Source organism: Centruroides vittatus, unplaced genomic scaffold (assembly GCF_030686945.1).
Source record: "Centruroides vittatus isolate TY-2023 unplaced genomic scaffold, ASM3068694v2 contig_545, whole genome shotgun sequence".
NCBI lineage: Eukaryota > Metazoa > Arthropoda > Arachnida > Scorpiones > Buthidae > Centruroides > Centruroides vittatus.
This window is the reverse complement of record NW_027122321.1, coordinates 1,151,326-1,163,411: the sequence shown is the minus strand read 5'-3', so window position 1 is coordinate 1,163,411 and position 12,086 is coordinate 1,151,326. Positions and strand designations below refer to the sequence as shown.

General features: G+C 28.5%; 1 protein-coding gene across 1 annotated transcript; it reads right to left on the bottom strand.

The window, feature by feature from the left end:
• Window positions 1-580: 580 nt before the first annotated feature.
• LOC136978524 (uncharacterized) lies at window positions 581-6,844 on the bottom strand. The gene is made up of 10 exons (XM_067274237.1): window positions 6,690-6,844; window positions 6,584-6,606; window positions 6,085-6,159; window positions 5,607-5,675; window positions 5,052-5,117; window positions 3,387-3,450; window positions 3,189-3,316; window positions 3,026-3,098; window positions 2,430-2,557; window positions 581-1,204 (listed from the first exon to the last, which is right to left on the bottom strand). The coding sequence occupies exons 1-10, from the start codon at window positions 6,767-6,769 to the stop codon at window positions 999-1,001; spliced, it is 912 nt and encodes a 303-aa protein (XP_067130338.1). The 5' UTR covers window positions 6,770-6,844; the 3' UTR covers window positions 581-998.
• Window positions 6,845-12,086: the final 5,242 nt, after the last annotated feature.

Sequence of the window (12,086 nt, the reverse complement as noted above, 5' to 3'; positions counted from 1 at the left end):
AGGTTCAAGTCAACACTGATATGCGTATGAAAATAATCCGATTTATTAAATCGGATCATTTTCATTTCCATATCATATTATGTACAGGCGTGTACAGACGACTGTAATGCTTGTGTGTTTAATTTAACAGCATTTCATATTTTCTATTGAATCGGATCACATGTATAGCCACATCACTGCTAATATAATCACACGTTCATCCACTCCTGCATTGCATTCGTGTTACGGAGTGATGCACCCTCGAGTGTTGTGCAGTGAAGCATTTACCTGTCATAGTTTACGGCTTGTTTCAAGATTTCACTTAATATTTCGAAATGAACTAAAAAGAAATTGTACGTATACTTTCATGTGCTACAACTATATAATTGATAGTGTTGCCCTATTTTCATTAGGGACTAAGATGACAACAGATCTCTTCTACATAAGGGCTGAAAGAGTAGAAATTTACATCATCGTTTAACACTGGAGTTCCCAACCTGTGGCTAATATGAGATTGACTTTAACAAACCTTCAGCTAATTTTGAAACTGATTGCCCAGATACATTAAATATTAGATTATAATTTCACTCGAAAAAAAAAATATTTTTTATGGGTTTTCTTTAATTTATTGAAAATACTTTTTATACAAATATAGCGGGAATCTCAGTTCACTTTGTTATTATTAAAGGGGATCGGCGAATCAAAAAAGGTTAGGCAACACGGTCATTTTAACGTATGTCCGATATAGTACACACCAGTTAAAGGTTTACAGTGATTTCCTATTAGCTTTTGAAATAATTAGCGGGGTGAAATTTTTGTTAACACTCTGTACACGTTACATATGATAATAATTGAATTAATATATATAATTTATTATATGAAATTACAGATTTTTCAATAACTAAATAAAAAGTTAAATTATATAAGATTTTGATTTTTTTACTTTTTATCAATTAACATTAAATGTAGTATTTAGAATGATAAACATTTTCCGTAATTTATAAAATAAGACTTAAAAATCAAATGTTTGCTTCAGTGGAGCCTTCGCCTTCTTTATCTCCTTCGCCTTCTTTGTCTTCTTCGCTTTCTTTGTCTCCTTCGCCTTCTTTGTCTTCTTCGCCTTCTTTGTCTTCTTCGCTTTCTTTGTCTCCTTCGTCTTCTTTGTCTTCTTCGCTTTCTTTGTCTTCTTCGTCTTCTTTAAAGAAGTCTCCTTCGTCTTTAACACCTAAGATAAAAAAAATAATTTTTTAAACAAAATTTATTGACAACAATAATTCACATCATATTACAATATATTTGTTATTGTTTTCATATAATTTACAACTTTTCATTTTAAGAACCTTGTGCAAAATTAATATTGAATTGCATCAGTAAGTACTGTATATTTGTTAACGCAAGAAACTGCCAAATCCTGAAAGAAACAAGATGCAGTCCTTGTCCAGTTAGATTGAGCTCACTTTCTCCGGAAGTCATAAAAATGTAAGAATCAAATATTTTTTACCACTAACTAAAAGTAACTTTAGTTGGCGGTAAAAACCACGTGTCCGTGGCTGAATAGATCCTGCTGGCTTCTGTTCAATTTGTTCTGCATTACAATAAAAATAAATCATAATTGTAAGAAAAGTACCGTAAAAATAAGAAAAGAATGAGATCTGTTATATAATTTTATCCCAACTATAATTGTAAACTATCGACTTTTTCAAATTATATTTAATGAGTGTTGTTAGTTTTATGAAAATAACCTCAAAGAGATGATTTAGAGGTCAGTTACAAATGAAATTTTCAACTCGCCCCTCATAAATACATATGAAAATATCAACAAAACAAATAAAAACTCGCTATTTACGTAGTAAACTAAATATTAGAGACACTTTAATTAACTACCAAATGGCCCCGTTAACAGAATTGGCTCTGTGAATCCAAACAGAGAGCTATGATCTCTCTCGGGATTTGTGTAGAGCCTATTCTATTTTACACAAGAAAATAACATTTTAGAGATGAAATGTAAAGCATTTAATCTTCATTAGGTAATATTAAAATTAATACGTAGTTACTTATTATAGTTTCATACATTTAAAATGTATTAGGCCTATTTTCAATTAAAGTTACTTGAAAATAAATTTTCGCTTATTATTTTAAATTAATAGGCTTTTTATATCTAATTATAGAATCTACGAGTATTTATTAGTATGGTTACGAATTATTTCGTATAATATAACATTATATAGACTATATACTATAAGTAAATCATTTAAATTAAACATGTTTATTGTAGATAAAACTAGATAAATACTTTTAATGCTATTCCGAATAATTCATATTGCATTAATAAAATATAATTACAATAAAATCAAAAATCTCTAGAAGAAGAAAGGAAAAGGAAACAAGAAATTCATAATATAAAATACAGTGACATCTAATAAGCTTTAAAACTTTGTAATAAATTTTACCTGCGATTTCACAGTCAGGAATTTCCCTTACGGGGTCATATTTACCATCACTTTTAGTGCAAGTAGTAATTATTTCTTTCGAACCATCAGGATAACTATATCCATTTATACATTCTGATTTGCAACGTCTAAAATACAAAAATAATAAGAATCTAAAAATTATGATTTATTAAACTCTACAGATTAAACTTAAATCACTAAATAAAGAATATGCCAACATAAAAAATTTCTATACGAATATTAAGTTAGACTAACATAAAGATAAGATTTAAACATAAGCCAAAAAACACGGCTCAAGTTCTCACGTTAATAAACTGTCAGAGTTCTTTGCATGAGATCCTAAGCTAATAAAATATAGAATAGGCCTATATGTTACTAAGGTTTCACGCTTTTTAATTTATTATTTTGGCAAGAGAAAGGAAATGTTATATTTGTAGCATTAGAGCTACAACTAAAACTTCTCTATGATTCAAATCCAATTTTCGCTTAAAATGAATGATTCTTCATTAATTATTAATCAAATATTCACGTACTTATATAGATGTATAGTATTTAACATAATTAAAATGTGAAATTAATATATAAAAATAACTTACTTAACTCTTGGATCAGTCACACATACAGAAAATTGTTTTTGTCCTATAACAATATTACAACCGATACCAGGAACTAAATAAATTTCGAATTATATTAATTATTTTCAAATTATAAGTTAATTCAAATTAATTTTTCACTACATAATATACATATTTTTCTCACTTGCAGGTTCACAATCAGGAATTATCTCAATTTTACTCCATATGTTTCCATTGAAAGAGCAATTGTAGCTCTTAACAATTGAACCGTCTGGAAATTTATATTTTTCAATGCATGTTGCTTGACAGAATCTATAAATAAGTTTATTGTTATATTATTTTAAATTGTAAATAAAAACACCGAAGATTTAAAAAAACTTACTCTGTTTCCCCATAATTTTTACATGTTAATGATCCACTAAGAGGTGGCTTAGCATGATTACACCCTGAATAGTTTGTAAATATTAAAACAAACAGAAGAAATAAAAATTAATTTAAAATAACTATCATATTGAATTCTGATATTAATAGAATTATTAGAATTACAACTTTAATAAGTATATAGATGAAAACAGTTACTAAAACACATTCCAAATTTAGTAACAAGTTACAGTTATAATTATTTCTTACAAGCTATTTAAAATTATTTTAATAATAATCCTTAATAACTGTGTTAATATAACCTTCATATAAAGTAGTTTAACATTTTTTAATTTTGAAAACACTAATTTTAATAGTGTGTAACTTCTCTAATCATATTTCAAGTTTTCTTTCAATTCTTGTTTTTTAATTTATAAAATTATATGTTTATTTTTGCGAGTGATAGCATTAACCTACAGTTCATTTTACATATCTTTTAAGACACATAATATGAAAAAATTTCAAACCTGTACAATATATTTAACGTTTATTTATTTAATAAAATCTTATGAATATTGTAGATGTTAGCTATCATATAAGCGAATGTAATAAACACAGCGTGATGAAAGTTATGCTTATTCATATAAAAATTATTGCTTTCATTCAGACCCAAACAAAGGAAAAACGAGTTGAGGAACGTTTGCTGATTGTTTTAATGTCTTGTAAAATGTCACAATTTATTTTGCACTTATATAAATTTACAAGTGAAAACATTTTAAAATATTCTATATATTTTTAAATAGATTAACAAATAATTATTATTTGTTGACAATCTGTACTTATTCCTCAATTAGATTATTTTCACCAATTATGATAGGTCCAACTTTAGCAATAATACGAACAGTAGAGTGTATTACTGTTCTATTTCCTATAGTAATATTACCATATAATTCAGTCTATACAAACAATGACTCATGAGCAATTTTCCATGATTTTGTTCCATGAGATGCCATTTTCAGTTTTTATTTTTTCGTAATATTGTGTTAGAAAATATATTTATTCATTTACTATTTCGTCAAACAGCAATTATCTCGTCTCACTTACCTCCGAAGGAAAAAAGTGAAACTTCTAAAGACTTATAAGCTGAACACTCAATTTCAGAGGCCCGTATTTTGGAAACGCTCGAAAATTGAATCCTATTATTTGGACAAGGAGCTGTTTGTGTTTTGGGTCACAAAGTTTCGTTCGAATCGGAGACTCGAACGTGTGGCCTCTCCTTGTAAGACCCATTAGCACGAAGTTAAAATTGTATATGGCGCCATCTGTTTCGAGATTTGCAAAGTTTAAGAGGGTAAATTTGACACGATTCCAATAATTTGACGTGTTATGTACATAACAACCGAGAAAATAAAATGGAAACTTATTTACAACTGTGTTTTAAAGCGGACAATCCATATTACGACAAATTATTAATTATTAGTTTATTAATATAATGTTACTGAATTTTTAGTAATTTTTCTGCAATGTTATACTGGTAACTTATGTTTCAAATTATAACGTTGTTGTTCTAATGCTCCAAAAACATCAAACATTAATAAATTAATATGAATAAAGACGATATTCTTTTAAAAATTTCTATAAAATAAGCAATATTACCAATTAATTAATAATTAAGAATTAAAGTTACCAATTAGATTATCACTGTCTCTTTTCTTTCTTTCATTTGTAACAGCAGATCGTTTAATTTCAAATTCTACAAATAAAAAGATATATACATATACTATATAACTTATGTATTAAAATAGTCTCACATAAATGCTGTAATAAATTGATTTTTATAACTTAATAAAGGTGCATATAGAATTAATATTTAAAATTCTTTCCTCTCTTGTCAGCAATAAGAGGAGTTTTTGTCAGATAGATTCTGTTCCATTGTGGACATGGACTGTTCCTTACTAACCAGTTGTCCATTGTAGGCGGTAAGGAAGAGACTACATGCCTACAATGTCCTGGTCAAATTAACCATGAAAATCTTTAAAGTTCTGACCCATTTTCCGTCCCTGGTCGTCCAGAGTGACAAACTGATGCGTTTATCGTTGGGGATAGCCGCTACAATAAACACATTTTTACAAAAAAGTAATTTTTAAAACTATAATATAACATTTTATAAGCCTTAAGTTTGATTGTAATTAATTAAATAATTAGAAGAATATTTTAAATGAATTATTAAAAATTAAATTACCTCTAGTATGTTTATTTCCATATTGATCTATAAATTCTTCTCTAATTATCTCAGCCACATTTTCATTATCTAAAATTTAGTATATCGATATAAAAATAAGTATAAATTTTATAATATGGGCTAATATGGATGCACTCTTTAGCCCTTGTCAAAAGGCATGACTCCATAGGCTATAAAAGTTATTGTTAAATAATTAAGTAAAAATATTAAACTTAACTATAAGTCGAATTATTTTTGAGTTAAAATTAAGCTAATTATTAATTGAGCAAATTACGTAATTTTGTAGATAATTAATCTTCCACCTTGTGAAAGATTAATAATTAAAAATTAATTTACAACATTCAGGAACTATATGATAATATTCTGTATGACTTAAATTTAGTTGTAATAAATAGATATGATAATGTTGTTTAATATGTGCAGTATAAAGTAAAATTGTACTAATTTAAATTAAAATAGTTCATTATTAAATATTTACCTCTAGTATCTTTATTTCCATCCTGATCTACAGATTCTTCTCTAATTATCTTAGCCACATCTTCATTATCTAAAACTTATGTAAGAAAAATATCAAATATGTCATAAGTTTTACGATTTATGTATGCTTTTGTAGGTCTTACCAAAAAACCTGGCCTTTCACAGCAATTATTATTAAATAAATAAACTTAAAATATTAAAAATATTTTATCGTAACCGAATATATCTACAAGCCGAATTATTTTTTGGACGAATTATGAAATCTGGTTGCAATCTGGCCAATGATTAAGCCGTCATTTTGTGTTAAGATTAATAATTAGAAATTAGTTGCAAATTTTAATTAGTTAATTTAGAAGATTTAGGAAGAAAACAACGTTTTGGAGGAGTTTGTAGATACGTTTCACTATTAAAAGAGGGCAGTGGTTTATTATACATTTTATTATGGTCCTATAAAAAAAAACATTAACGAAATTTAAATTTCTAGGAACAAAACTCTTTACCTGATCCAAAGTCTTCTTCCAGACTGTCAAAATTAAATTCAAAAAAGTTTATTAATATATTTTTATAATCATAAATTTAATAATGTTTATGAATATTTAAACTTACTTTTTGTAAAAATTAACAGAAAGAGATAAAACTAACGACAATGTAAAAATAAAAAAACATAAAACTTTAATATTAAACATTGTTTATTTTAACGAAGTACGTACGTAAGTAGTTTTAATCTCTAGAAAAGCTCTATCTGATAAATAGGTGTTAAAGGAAATGCATTTACCTAGGAAGAGACATTTCCTTTGTTCCTGGAGTTTTTAGAAATGTTATCTTATTTTAGATTCGTAGAAACTACAGTTAAAAAGATATCATAATTAATAGCTTTAAAAACTATTGAAAAATTAACTAAAATTTTTAAAATTATAATGTAGAAATTTCTACTGAATCGTTTCCGAAAGTAGACAATACTTTGGATTGGATATACTATAATGTGTTATTTTAGATAGAAACAAGGAAAGTTCTTAGTACATGTCTTTTTTTCCAGTTTGAAAGTGATTTACATTTTCAATGGAAATTTACGAGCGGAATGTTCATTGTTTATTTAAAGCTTTTCTAAACTAACATTACAAAAAGTGCTACTACAATTACATGTTACAATGCTATAGTATTATCTTTTTGTAATAAAAACTTCTAACTGTAAAGACAAATTTTGTCTAATGCACATTTTCACAGACTTTTATTTTGGAAAATATATATCTTGATATTATATTACGATTCATTGATTCTTTCGTTAATGGTTCGTATCAAAAGCCGTCGAGATAAAAGTTAAACAGAACCAATGTAGCATATTTCCTACGTTCTTGTTATGATATAAGATATATAAGTTGAATTACATTTTATTTTATTTTTGTCTAAAAGTAAATTGATTTTTAAAAATAAATTTATAATAGGCTAATAATTTAGAATATTCCATCTTAGTAAATTACCACAATGTTACTTACGTAAAGATGCAGCTAAGCATAATGCTTTTACCTAAATCCTACACTAACAAGTAAACACTAAACGTCCTGATTGCAGACTAATAAGGTTATTATATTGGTTGACCTAGAGTTAGAATTTATTAGACTAATAAGTATAATCACTTTTGACATGTTTTCATATATTAATACGTATTAAATATAATGCTATAAAATAATTTTCATAATACAGTGAATGTGAAGCACTAAAAGAAAATGTCCCGCAATATTAGTCATTGTCAGTGGCGTGCCGTCATTGGAAGCGCTGGAAGCGCCGATTTCCTTGTATTTTCTAAAATATAAATTCATATTGGGCGATTATTTTCATATTTTAACGTACTTTGAATAAATTAAAATTAACATTTTATTATAACCGCATTATGTATCTTATTACAAATTTCTATACTACATGTGAAAAAAACGATAAGATTGCTAGTGTATATTCGAATATCAGTGGCGAATGGAAGTGCTGTATTCCCAATGGAAGCGCTGTATTGTCAAAACCGGGTCAGTTTCCACAGCGAAAATAACTGAATGGTATAAAGCAGCCAGATTATAGGCATTGGCGTATGCGCTTCACAGAGCACCAACCTCACCTGGTTTAGCTGGTGGAAACTACATACCAAAATATCGTATAAAGGAGGATGCACACATGCGGTGCGGCAAGGAAAAGCGGTGATGCAAACGCGTCTTTGCCGCGCGGCAGCACGACCACACAAGCGGCAATCCGTTTACATTTCGGCGCATGCGTTCAGTATTCAAGATGGCGAACGATATCGACACTCCGCTATCCACGTGTTTACAAATTTTGTTTTGTACGGCTCGTTTTATTTAGCTAGAAGATTTCGTCGAAGATTCGAATGAATATTTTGAATTAGAGATATCGTATTGGCAAGAATCTTGCCGAGATATTTTGTTGGATCGATAAAGAACTCATGTACAAAATAGGCTTATTCTTCGATTAAGATCTCTCGGTAAAGAATACTATTTCGAGTAAGATTCGGTTGTTTTGTTTTTTGAATTAAATAATATATGATTGACTCATAGTCATTATTGGTAAAAATATTTACTGTTTTATAACATGTTTGATCTTATGTAGGAAGAAAGAATTACAAAAATTAGTGATAAAAAATAACACTGATTTGGTCAATAAAATCAAGAAAATTTAGATACTCAAATAAATACACAAAGTTCTTATTTAGTTATTTATATTTATAAGCAATTTATTTAAAAGCTTGTTATTAGTAAAATATGTCCAAAAGTATATAATAAATTTTAAGAGCTAGAGGTTTTAATTTTAGTTATTAAAGTAATTTTGACTACTTTTTGTCTTTAGAATTTAATCAAATTACAATAAGCAAAGTTTATTTTAAATTAAATAACTGTCGAGAAGACGAAATTATCTAAAATCTTTCATTATTAAAAATACATTTTTAAATATAAAACTTTCTTGCGAGTAACTAAAAAACTTTCAAGCTAAAAAAGTAAACTTTTGAATGTCAGTTTTTATACACTGTGGATAATAAATAGTAAGCAAACACTGTAATTTTCAATATTTGTGATGTTGAAATCAACACAAACGACGAAATGTATGGATTATGATAAGGTCTTCACCGTTAATTCGGCTCTTTCAAAAACTTTTGTGACTTCCTAATGTCAAATTTTCTCCACACGGTTTCCTAGAAATGTCAGATGGTCCACTGGGAGCCATATGACTCCAGGTTGAGAACCACTGCTATAGAGGAATTAGAACTGGGATCTGCATAATAAAATGAAAACTAGAAAATCAATTTTTGTAATTTCAAGAGCAAAAAAGAGGAAGGAAAAATGTAATAAACTGAGAACGCCATATTAAAAGAAGGAATAGAAGGCTCAGGAGACATCAACACCAAGGTCGCGATTGTTCTCCACGGACTTAGTTAAAGTTAAGGAGTGGCAGATTTCTACGATGTCTAGAAATGCAAATAGATTAGGACTGACCTTGAGGATATAAGAGGTGAAAACGAAGCTAGTGAAAAACATTAAAAATCAGAACATTTTTGCTTTTAATTTTCAATTTTTTTCGGAATTTTGAGCAAATTATAATTGCTCAGAAAAGTATAAGAAATTGGTGAAAATTAAAATGTGTGAAGAAAAATTTTAAAAATATACTCGAATATATCTAATTGAAAATAGTAGTTAAGAATTTTACTATTAATGGGTATATTTAAACTACATGTACACATTATCTATAAACTACCAAATCTCAAAATTACTTATAAAATTACAAAAGAATGAAAGCTTCAAACTTTAATAATAGCATGCAAATTCGATTCGAGGAGCCTCAAGACTATTTGTCCCAAGCACCAGGCATAGACATACCCTAAAAAATTTTTTTTATGTAGGAAAGAAATTTACGAACGATAAAAAATCTGCTTTTATTCATATATTGTTATGAATTTCGGGGAGAAATGAGACTCTTATTTCTGACTAGTTCGAGACCCATCTCAATTCTTTCAGCCTGTATGATAAATTTTTAAATAAGTTAGATCCGAACAGTTTATTGTTATAAACTAAATACTTTTATTAATGTAAGACAAACCATGGCAAGCGCCAAATCCGACAGAGGGTGCTCAAGATGGCTGCCGAAACAGGTAAGGAACCGACCATGTGTTTGTTCAATGCCTGAGCCGATTCAGTTTCCATCGGTGACGATTACTGCGATGACCAAATGGAGAACAAATCATTGAATTTATAAAGTAAATAATTAATAAAAAGTACATGGCCGGCGTTATTTACATTTAATAAATATATAAAAATATAAATACGACTATACAAAGATAAAACTTTGCTTCTGTCTTTCAGAAGCAAGTTTTATCTTTGTATAGTCGTATTTATATTTTTATATATTTATTAAATACATTGAATTTATGTCAAATTCTAGACTGTATCGGCGACAGGAAACGTTGTCTTGTAGATGGTGAAGCCGTTTTGGATGCTGGACACATCGTATTTTGTGGATTAAACTCTAACAACAACACTGAAAGTTCAAGTTGTTGCTTTAGTGTTTCAATCTCAGATATTGTCGTTTTAATACATCTCAATTACGGGGAGAATGCACGTGCAAAGCGGGGCTGTCTGGTTTTCGTAAACATGTGATAGCCGAGCATAATACTAAAATGAAAACAAAAAACGTAAATTAACTTATATTTTCAATTAAGAATATTTTTAAAAATTTGACTGGAAAGTTATCTCGACATATGTATATGAAGATAGAAAATTTACCTATTTTCTTTCCAATCTGCGTACAAAAACAATTTTTCGACAGGCATGTCCATTTACAAAAAAAAATTAGACATTTTTTTTCTTTTTATGTGGACGGCTTCAGATTTTCAAGAGAATAATTTTCAAACTTGAATAGGAATATTACCGCTACGTCATGACTACATAAGAATTATTATTTAAAAATAAAATAAAAGACTATCGTGTGTAGAATTAAAACACTTCTCACCTGTTAACGTGTAACAGGTGAGAAGTGTTTAAATATTTTAAGCAGTATACACCATGTTCTAATATAAAAACATAACTATTATGATAAATAAAACTATGTTCAGTGTTGTTGTTAGAGTTTAATCCAGAAAATACGATGTGTCCAGCATCCAAACGGTTTCACCTTCTACAAGACAACGTTTCCGGTCGGCTCCTTACCTGTTTCGGCAGCCATTTTGAGTGCCCTCTGTCGGATTTGGCGCTTGCCAATCTGAAAAAATTAATTTAATTTCATATCATGGATTATTAATAAAAAATGAATTGTAACATCATTTCTGCATGTTGTTATTGTATGACCGGATAAATTAGTCACTGACCTTTCGAGAAAATGTAATTATCGTCCATAATTTTCGGAAAAACGAAGAATAAAAGGACCCGACTTATTGCTCTCTCTGGACCTGTCTTTTCAGTATAACCCCTTTTACAATTTAATTACTTCCTGAAAAGACATCTTATTTTCCTTAAGGCCGCCACACACGTTCAGGAAATCCTTTGAGGAATAACTGTGCAGGCCTGGCCTTGAAGAAATTCAGAATTTCCTGTCGCCCCACACGAGGAGGAAAATCTCTCAGTTAAATTGTTTTATTGCCCTGTAAACGAAAACTCTCTCCCCGATTTTAAGTCGGTGTTGTTATTTTATTGCACTTAGAAGGGTTCGATTCGTGGAAAGAAGTGCACGTGTTCAATCAAACTGCCACTTTGTATTCTTTCAATTTGTCGTTCGACATCTGTTTTGTTTCTCCTGTATAAATCTTTTTTACATTATCGCAAGTACAATTTAATCTATACACAACTCCTTTACATTTTAAAACATTAAATGATTTTTTCTTTTTAATAAGGTTATTTTTTAATTTACTTTTAAAATTAGCTCATTTGAAAATTTATTACATAATTAATAAGCTCTACATTTAGTCTCGAGTTAATTTTGAGTCAAATAACAAGTGAAGAGGAGGAAAATCTCTCAGTT